Source organism: Cydia splendana, chromosome 1, assembly GCF_910591565.1.
Source record: "Cydia splendana chromosome 1, ilCydSple1.2, whole genome shotgun sequence".
Taxonomy (NCBI): Eukaryota; Metazoa; Arthropoda; class Insecta; order Lepidoptera; family Tortricidae; genus Cydia; species Cydia splendana.
In genome coordinates this window covers 12,410,886-12,433,131 of record NC_085960.1, presented here as the reverse complement: position 1 = coordinate 12,433,131, position 22,246 = coordinate 12,410,886, and the positions used below count along the sequence as shown (strand labels likewise).

Genomic DNA, 22,246 nt, shown 5'->3' with positions numbered 1-22,246 from the left:
GGTCAAAATGATTTGTATTCGTTAGGTAGGTACGCCATTTGATATTAACACAAGTAAAAAACTAAGCAAAATGTACAATACTGGCCACTTTACGGTAATCTTAGGTATAGAAAATATTCGCAATACGGAAATAGCTGTTTAATTGCATTATGAAATGCAAAAGAAATTACTTAGTCATTTAAATTTAAAACACATTTTATGAAACACATAATACAACTTTTTACTATTATACTATCTCTAAACATTTGATAGTTTAATATGACATGTATTAAACAATATCCTTATTTTTCGCCAAAGGATTCGGTTTAATAAAACTTGTGCTGAAAAATATGTTTTTCTAAAATACTCTCATAATGATAATTGTGATGAAATGTAACTAAATACACTAACGAATTATATACAATTATATTCAGACTTTTTACATATAATTATATGTCAACCGACATTTGATTTTTTTTTTTAATATTCACATTGACGATTATTCTTTTTTATAGTTTATCCATAAATATATAATAAAGGATTCAATATTTGTTTATATATTATATTAGTAATATTAATGAATATATCATAAATACAATTTTAATACTATTCCTGAACACAGGACAGGTACAGTTATTATGTGTTTAAAATTCATATATTTATTGTTATTTATTTATATATATATGACTAGTGATATGTAACAACAACATTAACACGAAGGTAAAGTGATCCGCAAGTATTTGAGATTGTCGATTTCAATACTTTAAAATATTTAATTAATATTGTATGCACCATGGGGAAACTAACATCACGATGGTAATTTAAAATATAACTAACTAATTACAGATAAACTAATTTTATTAAATATATTTCAGGCTTTTTGGTAGGTCCCTTTACTAGGGAATTTAACTAGGGCAAAACAATCTTGAATATGGAGGTAGGTATTGAACATTCATCTTACAACTATTTTTATTATGCATTACACCCAGACACATTTAGAAGACTAATATAATTTTGGTCACTCGCACAAATTTACAAAAAAACACACATGAATATCAACGATCATAGCATACAAAACAATGTTATAAGTTCGTTTTTTTTAGCATTAGAAAGAACTTGAAAGAAGGTAAGCGATCTTGACATGTCTTATAATTTAAAAACGTTTTTAAAAATCAATAACTATTACTTATGAAAGCAGAAGAATATAAATGATTGTATTAGATTCATAATTGTTACATATTTGCCGTAACTTATTTTTTAAATGTGTTTTTCAATTAAAAGACACGCCAAGATTGTTTACCTTATTTCTAATGCTAAAAAAAACGAACTATAGGAGCTAATACCTACGCGCTTGAGTCGTCTTCGTGTTTCTTAAGAAAAACTTCAGATTTATGAAACAGTCTCAGAATGAGAAGACGTTCAAGTTTCTTCTCAGTATATCTACTATTTATACATAAATTAGACTTATGATTATAGAATATCTCCAGATCTTTAGGTTTAAACTTTTGAATAATCTGTACACCACATCAAGTAAAGTAACATATTAGTACTCGTACGTTTTAGCTTAGTTAAATAACTTACACAATCTCAAATATATGAAACACCGTCTCCAACGGTTTGATAAGTTCTTTAGGTATGTTTTTGTTTGGCTACAAATATAATGACCACCAAAAAATACTTTGGTACCCTAAATAAAAAAATCATGCTTACCAAAAAAAATTACTGAACACCAAATAAATAAGGCCTAAAAATACAAAAGTACCACCACTTTAATCACGACTGCACTTCAAATTGTATTCAAATACCAAATATATTGAATGATCACCAAAAATCATTAATGATCACCAAATCTTGAAGACCAAATTAATGCGATATTTTCACCTAAATAAACCACTATGATTACCAAAAAATGTATACATATTACCAAATAAAGTAAACTGATGCCAAAATTACTAGCCCCTCCCGCTCAACACCCCGTAGCCCGCACCGCATACCTACCTAACCTAATCTACTTTTCTAGTAGCATTTCGTTATGCTACTAGAAAAGTAAGTTAAACTGCTATCAGTTAAGTGGGTTAGGTTAGGTTAGCACTGCGACCCTTACAGAAACGAAATGGTACTAGAAAAGTAGGTTAGGTTAAGTTTCAACTGCTACCCATACAGATACGAAACGCTACTAGAAAAGTGGGTTAGGTTAGGTTTGAACTGCGACCCTTACAGAAAAGAAATGCTACTAGAAAAGTGGGTTAGGTTAGGTTTGAACTGCGACCCATACAGAAACGAAATGCTACTAGAAAAGTGGGTTAGGTTAGGTTTGAACTGCGACCCTTGCAGAAAAGAAATGCTACTAGAAAAGTGGGTTAGGTTAGGTTTGAACTGCGACCCTTACAGAAACAAAATGCTACTAGAAAAGTGGGTTAGGTTAGGTTAGAACTGCGACTGTTACAGAAATAAAATGCTATTAGAAAAAGGTGACGAAGTGGATTAATTAATTTAATAGGATAACGATATATTAAATGTTTTCACATTTTTAATTAAAATGTGGTTACAATTTTTGTGATCATTTACTATTTTTGCGTTTACAATGATTATTTTGGAGCCATTTGCTTTAATAGGATAGCAAGATTTAAAAATTTGGTTATCATTTTACATTAAAATGGAGTTCTAATTTTGGTGGTCATTTACTATTTTTGGGTTTACAATGATTATTTTGGTGTCATTTTCTTTAATAGGATAGCAAGATGTAATAAAATTGGTAATCATTTCACATTAAAATGGTGTTATAATTTTGGTGATCATTCATGATTTTAGGGTGGTAAAATAGATTTTTTTGGTATTAAATTTTACTAAATCTGGTGATCAGTTAAATAGCAGCCTTTTTGTTTTGCCAACTTGATAATGTAACATGCTATATATTTGTTTAGGTATGTTGGGTAAAAGGGATAATATTCATTGTAGGTACCTATAGTTGTCATGGAACAGGAAACGGAAACCTACATTATTACATAAAATTGATTTAGGAAACAATGAACACGCTAGATTTTAAATGGTGTGACGGCTGGGGAATTTTGCATTCTGAATTGCACTACTACATATTTAAATAATCAGTTTAATGCAGCCCAGTGTTGCATTTTGAGGCAACTGAAATCGAACGCTGGTGGGTAGTTTAGTCAACTGATATTAAAATATCTTTCTTTCTATAGGTAATATGCTAATTATTTTACTTTAATATTCATCACATGAAAACTCTCGGTTTTACGTGTTCAAGCGTAAGAATGGTTATTCAATCTTATTAATTAATTTGTAGGTTCATAGAACACCTGGGTTTCTCTAAAGTAACATCGCATTTACACTGTCAAGTATTTTCTTACAATAATTACAAGAAAAGTCCCTTCAGTACAATGAGTAATAACAATTTTTCATCCTCAATATTCTTATTAAGTAATTCCCTTGTGCTTAAGAACTATGATGAGAACTACATTGAGACATCTCATGATGCACGACTATGCATTGTTTCTAGGAATTCCCCGAAGTTTAAAATTATGCCTTTAAAATAAGGCTATGTACACACTGACGTCCCTTCACGTCAAACTTAAGCTGGCGCTACATTGCCGGCTTAAGTGGAATGCTTGGATCATACATTCGACTCTGGTCCTTCGGTGTTGTGCTTGAACGAGGCCCGAATTCGTGCCAAATATAGCGCACATATGTGACCATAGCATTTGTTGTACCATTCTGGAGTCCGCCCCCTGCAAAAAAGAAGATCTTAACATATTGTTGGTGATGCAGGGTACTCAATAGATGATAAAGAGCGATTACTAACAGAGCAGCTCCCAACAGGCTTAAAAACATATCTAACAGTCAAGAAGAATTACATCACCTAATAAATTTGTGTTTCATATATGTACCTATGTATTATGTAGCTGAGCGACCGCTGGATGCTGGATCCAAAAGCTTACAGACCACGACATTGAGCGACTTGCGACTGCTGCAGCGATAATCATAGGTTGGAGCGAGCCACAGCGATCGGACCTTTCGTTCCCACCTACGGTTGTCGCTGCTGCCGTCGCAAGTCGCTCAATGTCGTGGCCGAGCCGTTAGTCAATTGCCGTCAATATTAGTCAATAGTCAATCAAGATTGCCGTGCGCGATGGTCGTTTCCAGTCGAAATTTTCTACAACCTAAGTAAAAGTAAGATCTGATTGGATTCTTACATAGTGTCAACCCTGGCCAGATGCACCAGTCGGCTGCGGCCCTTGCCGGCCGGCTGTGCGAGGTAGCGCGACGCGAGCACCACGCCGCGGGAGCCGTCGGTGGGCTGGTTGCCGTGCGCGACCGAAGTCTCGGCCACCGCGCACCAACCTCCGCCACCGCCGCCTTGCTGCCAGGATCTAAAAATGAAATAATGTAATGTATATGGGTAGACTCATGTTTCTAATGATTCCTCACCATGTCTGTCGATCGTTTAAATGCAATACTGAACGCACGTGTTTTAGTGCTCTCCTCATACCCTGGATTCCCTGGGCCCTATGCAGATATTTATATTAGTTAAAACTGGGAAATGTTTTTTTGTGAGGTACTTAATAATTTTCTGTGAAACATCGTGAATAGCTCCGCCATTTTTGAAAAATCAATCTACAATATGTTCCATATAATTATAGAACTTGCTCACATAATTTCACTGGAATCTGTTGAAAAATGTGACGTGTAGAGGAGAATAGCCGGATATACGTGGGTCATACTGAAAGTTTCTGGATTCTGATATATGAGACGACTTATTTTTTCTAAGTGGCCAGTCCAGGAATTTTCAGTATCAGCCCTAAGTACGAAAGCATGTTTTCCTTTGCTTGAGATGAAACCTTGACTTCGCTCGGACAAAAATCGTAAACATAATAAATTAAGATTGACCATGGTTGATGCAACGTAAGTTATGAAAACAATCCCCAACATGTTTGTGCGTTTGTTTCGGTTTGAGAATATTTTACCTGTACCTACGATTTAATGTAATAAAAATCATTTATTTATTAATATATATACAGTGGTATACTACTAAACGAAATTAATAACTAGCTTAAATCTAAAATAGGCCCCTGAAGGCCCCCCGATTTAATTGAAGTTCCTATTAATTTTGTACGTTGTTTTTCCGATAACGTCACTATATAGGTACCAACGTATTTTCCTGTTTAACGTTATAACCCTTGACGTAATGTCACCTCGTCATGTTTAATCCAAATGGTTCGTGATGAGTTGTGTATGCAACTTTTTGTTTTCATGGTCCCTCCGACCGTGAGTAGGCAGTCAAAGCAATGATGGGCGGGCCAAGCAAATTAAATTGCTCAAAAATAACTTAATTATAAAAATATAAGGAAGTAGGTAGGTACCTAACTTTTATTACGTTGGAGAAATGCGTTTATGCATGCCACCTGGTCCGGGGGAACCAGGGTGGATGACAGACTAACCAGTGGAGGACTATTAGGTACCGTCAAAAACCACCAACGAGTGCCGACTCCGCCTTAGATGGGGTGCCGCAGGGTCGCTATCACCAGCATTCGATAATATGCGTGAAGTAGGTACCTACCATAGATTTATAAGGCATAGATTGAGTGTTCGTACATCCCTAGTGAAGCCATTTCAAGTGCGACGTCACGTCGCACTCGTGTCACCGTATTCGTTCGGCCCTGGCAGTACTCAAGGTCACGTCGGTTTGTGTACACCTCCCGTTTAAAAATCAAAAACACAGGAAAAATGGTTGTTTGTGCATTGAATGGGTGTCACAACGCATCATATCATAAAAACAAACCGACTTACATTACATTTCACGCGTAAGTATAGAGTTTAATGTGATATTTTTACGTAATCGTAACTACAAAAATCCAATGTTTCGTCAGCCGCCATTTCTTATAAATGTTGCCAGTGTAGTGAATATTTTTTCCTCAAAATGTGACATGACGTTTACATTCTAAAATGAATACGCTTAATTGAAGTTCCTTGTATAATTATATAAAAATTATATACTTATTTTTAAATATTTCATTATTTTATTTCAAATTATGTAGTAATTTCATGCACATTTTAAATAAAAAAATGTAAAAATGTATATTTTTTTTATTTATACCTTATTTCACAAAGGACTCTAATGCAAAAAATCCTTAAATAAACATAAAAAGCTTTTGCTATTAAATCTACACACAAATTATTAATAACCAAGTGTTAAGGATATTGTTAAATCCCCACTTTGAGGGAAATATCTATATACTGGCAACACGTTTTTGTATATGTGTGTGTGTTGCTGAGCGTAAAACACGAGCCTGCCACGCACACATCGATCGTGTTTCGGCTTCACTTTTGACAGGTTAGCCGTATGGGGACTATCTGTCTATGCGTTATTAGTCTGGGGTACCTACCTCAAAACACAGTAATCTCTTGCTGGCAGGTTGATGCTTGAGGCCGTTATGAACTGGAAAACCTCTGCGTTAGTGCCGAGCTTCTCGGCGACCCGCCACTTCACTAACGAGTCGTCCCAGATGTGACGCTCGCGAAGAATTCTGAAATTAAACAAAACACAATTATAATGGCCGATGACCACGTAATCTAAACTGGTTGATGCGCTGTTATTTGGTTTAAATCTAGCCTCATTTATAATCACATCACCGTTAATCCACAACGTCCTAAAAAGTAAAGTGTATTGATCCTAATGAACTCCTTTAAAACTAGTGCTTTACTTGGTTCCTATAAAACTTTCATTTAAATTTGAAACAAGCCAGTTCTACTTGTACATTAAATAATTTAAATATGATACTTAGTGCTCAATGACATAAGATAATCAGAATTAGTATAGTTAAAGGAGTAATTAAGCCCATTTTACTTTTTGTGGCAGTTAAGACGTATATACCTACGAACCTTTGCATAACCTCCTGCGGCGGAGCCTCCACGTCCGTGGTAGCCCTCCACAGCCGCAGAGGGTGGCCATCGCCGACCTTCTTGCAGCACAACTCCACGTGAGGCGCTGCCCCGGACACTGACATCCATCCTCTTGTTCTGGAAGTTTCATGGTTTATTGGTACCATCGTTCACAAACGTAAACCTTATTTAAAGCCAGTTAGAAGTATTGTTTTTAGTACCTAGGTACATGGTTTTTTAAGAACAACGTGTTAGGTGTATTTGTACCGTAAAATCAGGTAACTTTAGTATGATATAGAAAGAGCAATATTAGTGTATCTTAGCTCCAAAATAAATGTAACGAGTACAAATCATAAAGGCTCGTTAGGAATCAACGTTAAAAACTCGACCATAGTTGTACTTAAGGACTATAGTTACCTGATTTTACGGTACCTATTTATGAAGTTTAATTTAATACCAAAATTCCTCTATTTGATAATAAGTAGATAGGTAGCAAAAGTCATGTCAAAGTTAAAGTTAAAGAAGACGGCGCGGCACCTTCTAATATAATTATTTTGTGGTAACTGAGTTGTCAAAGTAATATACTGAACCGTACAGCGTCATCTACATTAGCTGCCAAATTTGAAGTGCAATTTTTCTTTATACATCTAAAACAATATATAATCTGAGATAAGTTGGGTAATATTCAAGGCGAACAACTTTCATACAACACCGCTTCCCTCGCGTGGGTTTTACTATTTTTTAGTGATGTACCGACTATTGATTTGGCCGACTATCATGGCAAATCTAAGGACATTTGTCCCCTCCGGCCGTTTTGGCAACCAAGTTTCGCAACTAGTTGTTGAAAAAGAATAAATAATCTTGTTACGCAACTAGTTGCCCAAGAAGATAATATATTCCTGAACCAAAAGTGTAGATGACAGTGGAGTTTCGCAACCAGTTGACGAAAAGGAAATAATTGTCTTTGTTTACAACTATAGTTACCAAATAAGACTCTCATTTCAATGGCAAATCTAAGGACATTTGTCCTACGTTTAGCTGACCTTAGCTGAAAGAGTCTAACGTACGAAACTTTCTTTTCAAAAAACATTTCCTTTACAACTTAACTAGACGGAGCCCCGCTTGGCGGGGCTCCTATTTCTGGGCGGTTTGCCCTTCGGGCATCTGAAGCTACCTAACGAACCTAACCTACCTACCTACCTAGGCTTTTTCCCCCAAAGTGTACTATTTTCACGGACGTCACACTAAACTAAATCAATAGGTAGGTAGGTTAGGTTCGTTAGGTAGCTTCAGATGCCCGAAGGGCAAACCGCCCAGAAATAGGCTCCGTCAACTCTGGGTAAGTAGGAAATGTTCTCGGAAATATTGATTTAAAATATTTCTACGTTCTAAGTGTCAGAGACCTATTCTTCATTGGCAACTGGATGTAAAACAGGAATATATTTTCTTCTTGGGCAACTAGTTGCGTAACAAGATTATTAATTCTTTTTCAACTGGTTGCGAAACTTGGTTGCCAAAACGGCCGGAGGGGACTAATCGGCGCTCGAATGGCCGATTAGTCGGCCGACTAGTCGGCTAGTCGGCCAATCATTAGTTTCGTCTAAGTTCGGTTCAGATGCACTTAAAAAACAATCGTTTTACCCCTTTCGTCGCGCTATTCATCATATTAAGGCCGGGGCACACTTATCCCACGTTTGCAACGTATGCAATACATTATGACAATCTGAACCCTGAAAGTTGTAGGCTTAGCAACATACTTGTCATGCGTTGCGTTGCGTAATGACAAGTATGTTTCTAAGCATACAAATTTAAGGGTTTAGATGTCATAATGCATTGCATACGTTGCGTACGTGCAATAAGTGTATCCCTAGCTTTATAGTAACGCTATAAAAAAAATCTATAAATATAAATATATTTTATATGACAATCGGACATAAGAAAGCGATCACACGGTAGATAATTCGAACAAAAGTGTTCGTAAGCACCCTAAATAGGAATTTGGGTAAAATAGGTGAAAAGCTTATGGTAAATTATTTGCTGTTTATTTCTTTTTGCCCTGTTTTTCTGTCACTTATAAAGTGCCGACTAATCGGCCATTTTTGCCGAATAGTCGCAGACTAATCGCCGACTACAAATGAGGCCGGATAGTCGGCTTTCCCGACTAGTCGGTACATCCCTACTATTTTTCCATTTCTGCTTTATACGTATAAAATGTGCCTCCTGTTTTTATGACTTATAAACGTAAAATCCGACTTTCCTAACCGCTGTCATATGCACAAAAGCATAATAAATGCAATTTACCCATATTCCTATTTAATGAAGACATCTAGTTTTCAGCTTGCTAAATAATGCTTTTTCCTGAAATCGACTTTTAAGAGTATAGGTAACTGCGGTTATTCAAGCCCAATTTTACGTTTTGAAGTTATAAATACCTAGCAGTAGGGTGGCAGTTTTCGTACGCAAATAATTATAATGTTAAAATAATATTGATTGATAATTCTCTCGCCGTTTGTATGGAGGTTGCCAGTCTTCTTTATTTAAGAACTAGGTTGTAGCAATGCTTTCAAAAGGATAATTAACTTTTTATATAAGAAAAAGGACGACTCTATGAGCGTTGTACCTACTCGTACCTAATATGAAATTAACATCTTGAACTTTTTGAAAATTTATATTATAGAAAAAAAGCATGTTGTTGCTGCATATCATTAAATTAGTAATGCCCTAAGAAGTCAAAGACACTAACTAGTTCACAGAAGAAACAATAAACAAAAACACCTAAGTGGCCACTACAAATGATAATGATGTGCCGAAGTTAGTATTTTTTTTACTAATATGTCTACTCTGAACTGAAGCGTGAGCACTAATATTGTATCAAATCTGTATTAGTTTAGGGTGAAATAAAAATATTATCATATGTAACTTTATGTGCTCGATATTTGGTTTATTAAGTTGAATGGCAAATTTGTAACCTACGGACAAAATACAAATCATATGACTGTAGTCATTAACACGATGTTAATGAAAGGTAAAACAAGCTTACTTTTGGATATAAAGTTAAAATAAAGCTATTATTCCGGAATTTGAGTGAATTATTGTATTCGATGCCTTTCAGTACAAAGCAGACATTTCATAAAAGGCTACATCAATGGAAATGAAGATGGCAGACGTTCTATAACACCGAGATCTCACCTCTTTCCTGAACGGCCACAGATTCTAAAAAAGCACGAGAAAAGTTAAAACTATGAGAAATACCAGTATCTGACAAAAGATTTCTAAGAGAACAGGTCTACGTTAGTAAGTAAAACAAGTAAATATCGATGCCAAGTGAAAGAAAGTAGGTACGTATCTGGAGTCGACTTACTTTTCTTTGGCTTCTTTTAGTAAAGCTTTGATGCAGGCTTGTTGAAAACCTTTCCAGTCTTGGTTGAAATCTGCTCCTAATTCTTCTAGCGCAACCTGCAATGAAAATAAACCAATTGTTCCATCTCCATAGAAATTCCAATGAAATAAATTTTACTAAGCGAGCGGGAAGCGTGAGCGAAGTGTCTCCGTTTCATCTTGGGCAAACTTTCTTTTGTATGTTGCCCCATTCTCAACCGATTGTGGCTGCGAGGTACCAAAATATTCTATATGTGGGCCATCAATCTAGAATTCTAGAGGATTTCTCAAAGCTCGGTGTCGTCAAAATCAGAGGCGCTATTATTTGGCTGTCCAATCCAAAACCCTCAGCTGTTTTAAGATAGATGTCACTACTACTGAATAATGACGCTCGTGGCTTTTAAAGAAGAATCCATATTACTCACAGGCACACTCTCCTCGAAATAGTTGAACTTGCACCGCGCAAGCATGTCCGCTGGCGCCAAAAACAGCTGCTCGTGCTTCTGAATGAGTAGTAGGAGACATGCATGAGCTGCGCGACTTTCGCTGATTTGACGCTGATCGGCCACACTTTCTATCACCATTCTGGAATAAAAATATGATGTTCACATTAATAATTCATCTAGGTATGCCAGATGGCGGTCTTTCGAATGTCTTATAGATCCCATTATATGAAATAACAAGTTCTAAGTTTATAAAATGTAAAACGGCTTTTGACATGCGCTTGACCAATAGCGAAAGGCTGGCGGCTGCCCACACTTGGCGACGCCCTTGTGCACTACAGACTGGTCATACTGTTCAATAGTCAAGATATCGATTACAAATGGCTAAATAAGTAAGTATATTACTATAACAGTTTTTTCACTTCTCATGCTCAAAAAGTGCACCTTTATGTCGTGCGTAGACGACATAAAATCGCATGACATGACAAATATATGATAGATATCCATACAAAAACTTTACCCTCCCAGTCTTGGCATATTTGTCATTCCGGTGAATAAGGAAACAATTTCAGAACCGGAAATTAAGTTATTGTTGTTCATCTGCTGCCAACGAGGGTCTAAATAAATTGGCTAAGTCATAATTGACATCAATAAAATGAGTTAGACAAAATAGCTATACAAACGTACGTATATATGTATAATCGAAACTTACAAACAATCCCCAATAAAGGGCAGGGCGACGACAAAATCCGTTAAAATTAATTGTTGTAAAGTAAAGTAAATTTTATTATATTTATGCTCTAGAGCATAAAGTAAAATAATCTATTACGACCCTTATTGACTTAGCAATAAAGTCCAAATTCTGCCATACAAACTGCCAGCCCTGCCGGCGCTCTCCCGATCGGCGTGCCCCGCGCCTCCGACCGGCCCAAGAACAATTTTCTTTAGTCTTGAATAAATACGTTAAAATAACCTAAAATATTTGATTTTTTGTATATTTTCCTTGCAATCGAAGTGAAAAGCAGAGTGTACAACAAGGGCATAAATGTCCATTTTTACCCTCGTCTACTATTTTGGTCTTCGCTTCGCTCAGACCAAAAAATTGCCTCGGGTAAAAGTGGGTCATTTTATGCCCTTGTTGTACAATCTACTATTATCTTACCGATTTGAATTTCCTTCTTTTGTACTGCCAGTCTGTGGCGGCGCGTGATGAAGCCTTAGCAGCGTGGGGGCCAAACATACAGCCAAGTTAGACGCTGTCATCTGGTTCACCGCCGAATGTTCCGCAACCTGTAAGTTTACCAACATTAACTTTAACGTAAACGAACACTATATTGAAAATAAAATTAAGCCTGGGTTGAAGCAAATACCTATAATCGGGGGAGTGCTTAGCTTACTTACTCACACCAACCTTGAGTAAAATTAATATGCCAAAAACACTAATTTTAGAACTATATAGGAATGTTAACTTCCAGAAAATAACACAGAAAATAATAATATCTAGGTGAACATGTTGATGACTCATTACTGATTCAAATGGAGATTCTAGGTACCCTCTATGTATATGGAATACCTCGCAACTCCATCAATCAGTTTGCTCTGACCGCCTCATGGGAAATATGCCAGAGATAGCTGTTTATTTACCTCGGCAAGGAATATTAGTAGGGACTGCAATGCCTCCAAGTGTTCTTCAGGCAGCAAGAGTAATGCGCACTGTACTGCGTCAGGCCTGAGAGGTTCTGGTACGTCTGGAAATAATACATAACATTAGAAAGCATTTAAAAATATATAAGTTATCATATTATGTATGTAAAAAAATAATAACGAAATAGCTAAAATGTAAAAGTTACCATGATACTGAAAACTTAATTCATAATATTATTGAAATCTAAACACACACACACACACATACATACACACACACACACACACACACACACACACACACACACACACGCGCGCGCGCGCGCGCGCGCGCACACACACACACACACACAGACAGATACACACACACTGACACTCACACGCACGGATTTATAAGTTCAGTTCATTTTCTTTTTAATTTTAGTTTAAAATAACTGTTCTAGTTTTGTTATTTCATTGAGACGTTAATTTTATTTATTTTTATTCTATTTAATATTGTAACAAATTATTGTTGTTCAATTACTAATTAAGGAAGAGCGGTGCCTCTTAATACAGGTATTTGATACTTAAAAAGAGGAACCAACTTTGTACAATGTAAACGAATGCTTAAAATGAATATAAACAATTTTATTATTATTATTATTTTCTATGATGAACAGTAGGTAGTAGGTATGTATGTGATCATGTAGGTATGTAATGTTCCAGTACTAAAGTTTTACTCACGTTGAAATATCGCAATGAACGTTTCACTAAGCTTATTCGTCAGCAGCGCATCAGGCAACTCTCTGAAGTACTGTTTCACCATATCGGCCACGTCGTGGGCTTGGGCGCCGTCGAAGTTTAGGCTCGACTGGTGAGGGTCCACTGTGTTCATGTTTTCAATAGCGAACGCGGCGTTCACGGCCCCTGCGCTTTCGACCAATGTGCGTAGCTTCGCTATTCTTGACTTGACACCGGCTTTCCGGAAGATACCCATCTGAAAATGGTATTATTTTGCGTTAAATACTCGTATTTAAAGAAAAAAAGTACATTTGGTTAAGCCTATCTTAACCAAATGTACTTATATAAATGTGTACCTACCTACAGTTGTTAATATTGATTGTTAACTCTTGAGCAATATAACGTCACCCTCACACATTAAACCCTCAAACCATTTGTAGGGCATGACATGACAAATATATGATAGATATCCATACAAAAACTTTACCCTCCCAGTCTTGGCATATTTGTCATTCCGGTGAATAAGGAAACAATTTCAGAACCGGAAATTAAGTTATTGTTGTTCATCTGCTGCCAACGAGGGTCTAAATAAATTGGCTAAGTCATAATTGACATCAATAAAATGAGTTAGACAAAATAGCTATACAAACGTACGTATATATGTATAATCGAAACTTACAAACAATCCCCAATAAAGGGCAGGGCGACGACAAAATCCGTTAAAATTAATTGTTGTAAAGTAAAGTAAATTTTATTTGTAGAACACAGGTGATACAGGTCTATAGGTGATTACAGAGCTCTGTGTTTTGCCTATTGGCGTACAAATTTTAAATACCTACTTCAAACAAAGGATTTTTTGAAGTCCTTTTGATCACCTATAACGGTCAATTAGTTACGTAATTGGTAGGTTGGTAACGGTCAAGTAATTGGTTTACTTGTTATCAGCATCGATTTTGTACCGTTTGGCAATTGTAATGTGGAAAGAGAAAATGTCAAACTTCAATTATTTTAAAATATAACCAATTTAAGTTTTAAAAGTATTAGGCAAGGCATATAAAACGCACCAGCGGTACTATGAAGCTGCTCACCTAGGTATGAGTACAGTATACTACCTACCTACCAAATACATGCTGCTTAAATAGGAGTTAAAGTAGGAATAAAATTTTCAATATTCAAACCGCATTAAGTAACAATAGTTTAATAAATAAACCGAACATAAAAGATGAAACGCAACAATAGCATGACATACCTGGTCGAGGGCGTTGTTTTTCAACCAATTGAGTGCGCACTGTATGGGCTTCGGCAAAGAATGGCCTGTCCTCTGCAGCGACACAGTGAGGGGCACGCCGAAAACGGTTTTATCTGAAAAACAATTTGTTGGGAAAAGGTTACAAGGTACTTACTAACTACTCGGACACAGAATAGAAACCTGTTATACCTAAAAAATAGCCGAATATAATCTAAAGACTTAAAAAGTTGGTATACAAAAAAGAGACTATGAGTTGTAATAGTTGTAAAGATATTACATGTAGTATTTCAATGAAAAAACTTAAATACAGTTCTTGTCTAAAGAGTTAAGGTACCTTTATAGTCAGGAGTCTTGATCTTTCTAATTAGCTTTGGTAGTTCCCAGTTCCAACCGGACTTGTGTGAAGGGCAGTACCGCTCCATACACGCGGTGAGTCGAAGCAGCGCCAGTTTTCGCAAGATGTGCAGCTGCCCGCAGGATAGAGATGACATAGGTCTAGACACTGAGAAGGAAAATGACAGGAAATATTAGCAGTGGTAACCAATTAAAAAATAATAATAAGCTTATTATATCTCATTTCCGGTAAACGGGTCCTTTGCATGAGTTAACCGAGATGCTATCCACTGCAGTTTTAAAAGAATATATGTATTTTGCAAAACTTGTACTGGACTGCCATTCATCAGCTCCATCGGCAAACAATTGTTAGGTGCCCGGATCAAGTAGGTACCTAATTAAGCTTCGTAACTCTACAAATGGCACACTTAATTCTGAAGCAAGTTTTTCTCCGTCAAACGCAATAATAAAACAGTTTAATTGAATGCCCCTTTTAATTTAAGTAGAAGGCAATAATTAAAATGCCACCAAATTACCCATAGAATTACTACTTACAATATGCTTCTGGATCCTTTTGATTGGTTACTGGCTGCAGGGTATTGTGGGCTTTTGGACCACCGTTTAGCGTAGTCGTCCGGAATGAATACCACCTCTGAATGTTATTTCTGGAAATATATGATTATTATAAGAAGCCATTATTTCTAATAATAGATAAAATCTACTTTCATTGCCTACACTCGTACACTTAGGGCCACTTGCACCAACCGGTTAACCCCGGGTTAGTGGAGTGGCGCTTACACTTATAGAGACAAATCCATAAAAAATGTTATTATTTGAAATAAAAAAACAATAAGACCTACTTTTTCGACTTAATGTCAACGCTGTCATCATCATCGTCCTGGTCGCCGTCATGAGACCGTGACCCCGCAGAATTGGGACTGTCCTCGAGTTCAGAACTCCTCGATGCTGACTTGTCTCGCTTCAAACTTCTGTCTCTAAATCTGAAATAAATATGGCGACTTTGAATATTACAGAATATATTTTACTTATCAGTTCCATTGAATAAACAATTAAGCTCAAAGTATACAAACAGAGCAAGTTTGGGTACTTTGGGCTTTATTCAGTTTAAAACTTCTACCCTTTCTATTTTTAGACCTTTCAGTTGCGATTTTAGAAATTCTCTATTAATATTATCAGACAACGGACTTGTAGTTAATTGAAAGTAAGATCAAAGTGATGTATCATATCATGGTCGACACGAACCTGCATAGTTGACTCTGTCCAGCTCAAATCACAGTTGATTTTATTTGACATTTAATAAATAATGTTTATAAAGACTCTAGTAAATCCAAATGATTAATAGGCATATTGTGCAACAGTTATAAAATTCTATTTTATTTTATCGTCAACCGACCGACCGACTGAGCGTCTTTTGTCCATGATGGTGATAGAACATAGTAAACAAAAAGAAATGACCAAAACAATACCTATTGAAATACCCATATAAATATAAAAGTTCATTACCCATACTGGTCAGCCATGCTGAAACGTATCTCTCTAAAAGGCAGTAGGCGCTGTAGAGAATCGCAACTTTTACTACTTGTTGTTGTCTATTACGTACATAAATGTATTAAAATTACAAAGGTCTAAATTGGTTTAAGCGCTATGGGAAAACTAAGCACATGGTGCGTTTTGTCTGAGAAGGTAATTCGTCACTACATAATTACCATGCGAATATCTTAAACGCGTTAACGAGAACGTTTGTAGGATAATGAGGTTTAACTAAAGGAGCAATTAGTCTTGGCTTTGGTAGATATTTAAAAATGGTTCATAGTGGCTAAGTTAGTCTAGTCAAATTACGTAAGCTGAAATAACTCCTGAACATGGCAAGAACATGACAAAAACGAAATGCTTTGAACCTCCTAACTACTAATAGATTATTAAAAGTTTGTAACATAATAATATTTCCAGTAAACAGAGTGACTGGAAAAAAGTATTTTATTAATAAATGTACTTATACCCTAGACGTAGATTACTATTTTAATGCATGTAATTTCCGTTCTGTTATGTACTCTGATTATACTCGTAATTATCTTTACGTGGTAATAAAATAGCCGTAATCATACAAAAAAAGACTTATCTTAACCATTACTGGTTTTGTCTATGCCGATCGTAAAATTAATGCTAAAATATCAGAAACGAGATTTAAAATCCAATAACACTTATTCTCGTTAAGTCTCGAAGGGACCCCCTTCGAATTTTAGCAATATATAAAATACCTACGTTAGCTAACGACCATCAGTAAACAGCTTATATCTATTCTCAACAACAAACTCTGATTTTATGTTCTCTGGATACCTAAACTTTGTATGTCTTGTGTTGGCATTATTAAGCAGCGGCCGAAGAAAGGGGTGCAGAGCCTTCGTGATCCTGTTCACAAGGACCAATCACAGCCGACTCTAAGGGAGTCGCGATGTGACGAGGACGGTTTCAAGAAGGTGGGGAAGAGAAGAAAACCGGCTCGTCAGAATCAGTGTGGTACCGCACCGACTGGACCGAACCATTTGCTGCGTCCTGCAACACCGTCGACGCTGCTGTATGTGTCCCGTCTACATTACCTTACGAAGGTCGATGACATCGTAAAGTATGTGAAAACGAAGACCGGATTCATCCTGAGGGTCGCAAAGTTGGAATCTCGACACAATGCGAATTTTAATTCGTTTGTGGTGAGCGTTCCGACTGACCATCTAGCGACCTTCACCAAGGAGGAGTTTTGGCCGAAGGGTGTCAAGTTTCGGCGGTTCCGCGGCCGGCTCCCTGACACTGCGGGGTTGCGTAATGCATCGCAGCCATAATGTGATATGTGGTGTTTAGTTTTTTAAAGTTTAGTTATAAAATATATTTTTATATAATATGTATGCTAGTTTTAAGGTATTTATGTATGGGCCATTAGTTGCCTGAAATAAAGATTTTCATTTCATTTCATTATTTCTGCCACCCTGTCATTTATGCAATAATAAATTGCTTACTTCTGTACGTCTTTCCCCAGGTTTAGTGAGCTGGTGCGAATAGCCTGTCGTCTATGCGTTGTGTGTCCAGGGGACTTCTGTACCTCCTTCAGCACCGCCGGGTCTGGCTTGAGTTCTATTGGTGACGGAGGTTCCACGTACACCTGAAGCCAGAATCATATTATAATTTATAAGTAATGTTGCAAAAAATTTCATACGGTCAAATGATTTAGTAGCAGTTAGTACAATGTGTAAGACTCACCTCAGTATTGTGATGAGTATTATGATCCCTATAATAATTATGCCTCCAGCTGGCCGGTTGGCATTCCGAGTCACTCAGTGCACTGTCATCATTCTTAATCCCTCTGTGGAAAATGCGCTTCGCCTTTCCTAATTTTGACTTAGAACTCTTATTACTCGACCCCATACTTCCGTCTGAAGCATAACTAGAGCTATCGTCTCCAAATGGATGATTTAAAACAAAGGACTGCTCCAGCGGAGCGATGGGAGATGGTGGCATAATAGTCATAGGTGAAGGAGGTTGAGTTCGAATAGCTGGAGCATGTAAAGGAGAACTAGTAAAATCTGGAAAAGGAAACGCTGTAGGAGTTGTGGGAGTCATGTCAATGTAATTTAAATCTGGATATCGATCTGTTTGTGTATCTAAAAAGTGGGGAGATGAGACAATAACTTCGGTTCTGTTTTGCCGTTTTCTTCTTCTAGTTTTGAGGGATTCTACACGTCTGAGCAAGGCTTTCGCGCCGTCCCGGAGTCGTTCTGAGCCGGTTCTTCTAAATCTAGTGCCATTTTCTTCTTCATCCTCCTTGTCACTTGGTAACTGTATCATTGGTTGGCCTGGTACTGTTAGTCTGAAACAAAAGTATACGGCTGTCAATTTCTGTAATGCTTTGACCTATTCGCAATCGAGCAATTATTTATTGTTTCCAGCTCGTTTACAAGTCATGACAAAGTTTAACATAAAAATAGGCAGTTTTATGGGAAATTTTATTTTCCTTTTGTTGTAGTAATCTAAAGTTTGGCGTTGTTTGTTAAATTGAACTGTACTTCATCTAATAAGTTCAAGAGGAAGGGGAATCATGATTAGATAAAAGATAAAAAATAGTTTATTCAAGTAGGCATATTACAATGCGCTTATGAACGTCAAATAAAGCTATACCGGCTCCAACCGTACACCTCTGCCTCGAGAAGATTTAAATCCCCCCTCAATTGGAGGAGGGTATCCCAATACGGGACCGGCAACAAACTCGGCGGGACACATCTTTTCAAAACATTATTACATCTTATAATTAACATGCATTACGAGTAAATAAGAAAAATACAATTTAAATTACTATAGAATTCATGCAATTATACTCAGTAAGTATATAACTTTATATAAATATGATAAAAAAAAACATATATGTACATGAAATGTACATTAAATAGTACCTCATTATTTTTATTCGATTTTTTTATTTATTTTGAATTTGGAATTTTGGAATATTTTAATATGGAGATTGAAAATTGTGGTAGGTATAATCTCCTAACGTTTATAGTTATTAAAATATAAAATTGTTTCATTATAATACTCGTTTACATACAAGCAACTTCACCATCATAATGTTAATTATATTAGATAATTTAGGTATGAAAGGTTTATAAACCCTATATAAATATAAAAGTATTTTTCTAGTTAAACAAACTAGTTTGTGCATGGTTAGGCCAGTGTCACTGCTTATACCAAGACCTTTGGATATTAGGAGAAAGAGTTATGTGTTGATTGAGAAATGTACCGCGATAATTACTTGAACCTGACACCTATATACCTATCTCTAGATTAATTGTCTCACGAAAGTCCACTAACTATAACTATACACCATCTTTTTTTAAAATTAACTATGACATTTACTTTTCTTAAATGTACTTAACCGTACCCCGAAGTTGACGGAATTCAATAAGAACACGGTGTATATACTGGTAGCATTTGTTTTGCAAATGACGTAGATGGATTGAGATTCACGAAGTCACAAGTGCGCAATCAAATCTCTTAATCTTGACATCAAATTTAAACGTGTATTGTGTAGCGATCCATAACACAATTAAGGAGTTCGCAAAATGTTACCCCGAATTCGTAGCAATGCAAAGTCTTGCCAACTCCCGAATTTAGATAAAGTATCTTAACTTTACAATATAGCGTTTGATGGAATATCAGGCTAAGTAATACAAGAAACGGTAAATTGAAAAACTTTACCGAGAATGGCTTTAAGTACCTATTTGATAATGAATTCAATCTACAGTTATTCTTTCTTCAGCGTCGATACAAAAAGAACCTAGTTTAAAAGAATTTACATAAATCCTTCATTACCTTTAGGTAGTATCTTCATTGACTACTTTGCTAGTCGGTGCTACAAAGCTAGAGTAAGTATAGTACTTTTTAAAACTGGAGCATTACTGATCCTTATAGTAATTTAATTGCGTTTTAATTTCTGACTACAAAATTGTACTCGAGTTATAGTCAACTCAACTTGCTAAGTAGCATCAACCAAGTTAACTCTACTAACATTAACATGCCTAACTCCAGTATTAAGGTGAAAGCAAACGATCTTAACGTTTTACCCAACTTTGTTCTTAGATCTCAAACGAGAAACACAGCTAAGATAATTTAACTTTTAGCAGTTCGCAACCGAGCGACATGAATATACTTAACGAGGAAAGTGTTGTCGTGGTGGAAAGTTTACGCCATTTCCTCCCTGGAAAAGTTGCATGTGTTCCGGGTAAAAAGTTTTGATTTCCCGTCACGTATTATTCTACTTATTTTCTTGGTTTGACTTAAGCCATGGTGTGCTTAAAAGTAAAAGGTGCAGTGGCCAAAGAATACACAAGACATACTCTAACGATGTCGCGATCCTCAGAATTAAGAGAACGTTCGCAGATGGTGGTGAAGACTTTTCCAACGTGTCAATAGAATTACAAAATCAAACATACTTTTAAAACCGCGGCTACATAAGTTATCTAAATATTATTTTGGCTTTAAGACAACAAATGTGACACCGTGTCAATGTTTTACCGCGTCCAAAAGTTATACTTGACGGATAATCAAGATGAATATAACTTTGAAACACGTGAATAATAAAGAGAATTCGTTGAATCCCTTCGAAAAGTTCGAAATATAAAGCGTAATGAGTTCCGAGTAAGGGGCTATTCATAAATTACGTCATTAGGGGGGGGGGGTCTGGACATCGGATGACGGTAGCATGAAGTAGGAGGAAATGGGGTCATGTGAAGCATGATTTTTGGATGATTATGGGGGGGGGGGGGGGTCAAAAACAATGTCAAAAGTTAATTTACTTCTGGAAGCCGTGTGTTTTACCTGCTGCTGAATAAAACATGTGTATATTATTGTAAGTAGGTATGTACAATTGTACATAGGTACACTAGGGGTGAACCGATTTTAGAGATATACAATGGAATAATTGCATAAAAAAATGGCTTCGTTCTTTTCGCTACTACTTGAAACCGCTTTTGATAGGTACCTATCTAGATTTAAATAAACTTCCATTAAGTATACAAGAAAATTCGAATACTAAATTAATTTAAATAATTCCTCCAACTTGGTTAAACGTATAAAAACGTTTTTGATGATTTCTACATAGGGTAATTCGCCAGTAACTTTGGCCACCGGCCAATAATTGGCCACCCTAAACTAAAAATGAATTCTATTCACCTATAACTGGCCAGCCTTCAATAACTAGCCACCTTAAACTAAAATGAATTCTATTAACAGGTGAATAGATTTTTAGTTTAGGGTGGCCGGTTACTAACAGGTGGCCATTTTACTGGCGAATTACCCTACTATAAACAAAACAGCGCATATCAACGACCGTCTTTGAAACTTTTCTCATTCCAGTAACTGGTGTAAATTCACCAGCTTTTCTCCTTAAGTTCTTCTACCTTTGCGCAAAACTAAACTAAAATATCCTTTACTTTGCCTACGTGGAAAGTTATAAATGTTATAATGGAGTGAGAAGATGCACTTACTTTTCCTTTAATAGAATAACCGTGATTTGTATCAAATGCAGGTACAAGAAAATAAGATACGTGTATCTACATACATATGTCTATTGTTTATTGATATTGATCCAAAATAAATGAATATGTACATTAAGTTTTCAATTGAAGTCGGTTAACAAAATCAATCCACTACAAACTACAAAAGCACGAACTCGAAAATCCCGCACAATTCAATTTAGCTTAGTAACTACCTAGGCGCTTGTTAAAAGTTTTCCGACAGGGACCCACTGTTGTTGACTCCGAGACGCATATTCACAACGCTAAACACAACCACCTACAAACCAGTATAAATTTGACCATATTTAAGAAGAAAGTATTCCCCTTCTCAATACAAACGTAGTGTTCATTTTCCTCTCCAAATATTTTTCTATAATGTTATCCAGAACGGATAAGGGGGGGACTACATTTGTGTGAAGAAGCGGGCGTCCTCTGGCTTTTTTTTTACGAATTTCAGGATAAAGTAGTAATTACTCCACTAGTATATTAGAACCAAGAGGCGAGTAGAGACATATTTGTGAATC

The 22,246-nt window shown here is 36.3% G+C and overlaps 1 protein-coding gene across 2 annotated transcripts in view; it reads right to left on the bottom strand.

Moving 5' to 3' along the window:
- Positions 1 to 2,842: 2,842 nt before the first annotated feature.
- Positions 2,843 to 22,246, bottom strand: part of LOC134794818 (rho GTPase-activating protein 7) — a 318,807-nt gene continuing 299,403 nt past the window's right edge. Inside the window, exons 6-20 of one of the 2 annotated variants that reach the window (XM_063766619.1) lie at positions 17,917 to 18,523; positions 17,676 to 17,818; positions 15,507 to 15,647; positions 15,202 to 15,311; positions 14,648 to 14,815; positions 14,314 to 14,426; positions 13,068 to 13,320; positions 12,345 to 12,448; positions 11,863 to 11,990; positions 10,683 to 10,842; positions 10,241 to 10,335; positions 6,880 to 7,017; positions 6,384 to 6,524; positions 4,194 to 4,370; positions 2,843 to 3,728 (exon numbers count right to left, since the gene is read on the bottom strand). In XM_063766619.1, coding sequence (XP_063622689.1) covers positions 3,614 to 3,728; positions 4,194 to 4,370; positions 6,384 to 6,524; positions 6,880 to 7,017; positions 10,241 to 10,335; positions 10,683 to 10,842; positions 11,863 to 11,990; positions 12,345 to 12,448; positions 13,068 to 13,320; positions 14,314 to 14,426; positions 14,648 to 14,815; positions 15,202 to 15,311; positions 15,507 to 15,647; positions 17,676 to 17,818; positions 17,917 to 18,523 — 2,593 coding nt within the window. In that variant the 3' untranslated portion in view covers positions 2,843 to 3,613. The remainder of the gene's footprint in view (positions 3,729 to 4,193; positions 4,371 to 6,383; positions 6,525 to 6,879; positions 7,018 to 10,240; positions 10,336 to 10,682; positions 10,843 to 11,862; positions 11,991 to 12,344; positions 12,449 to 13,067; positions 13,321 to 14,313; positions 14,427 to 14,647; positions 14,816 to 15,201; positions 15,312 to 15,506; positions 15,648 to 17,675; positions 17,819 to 17,916; positions 18,524 to 22,246) is intronic. The other variant, XM_063766627.1, reaches the window with a different exon arrangement.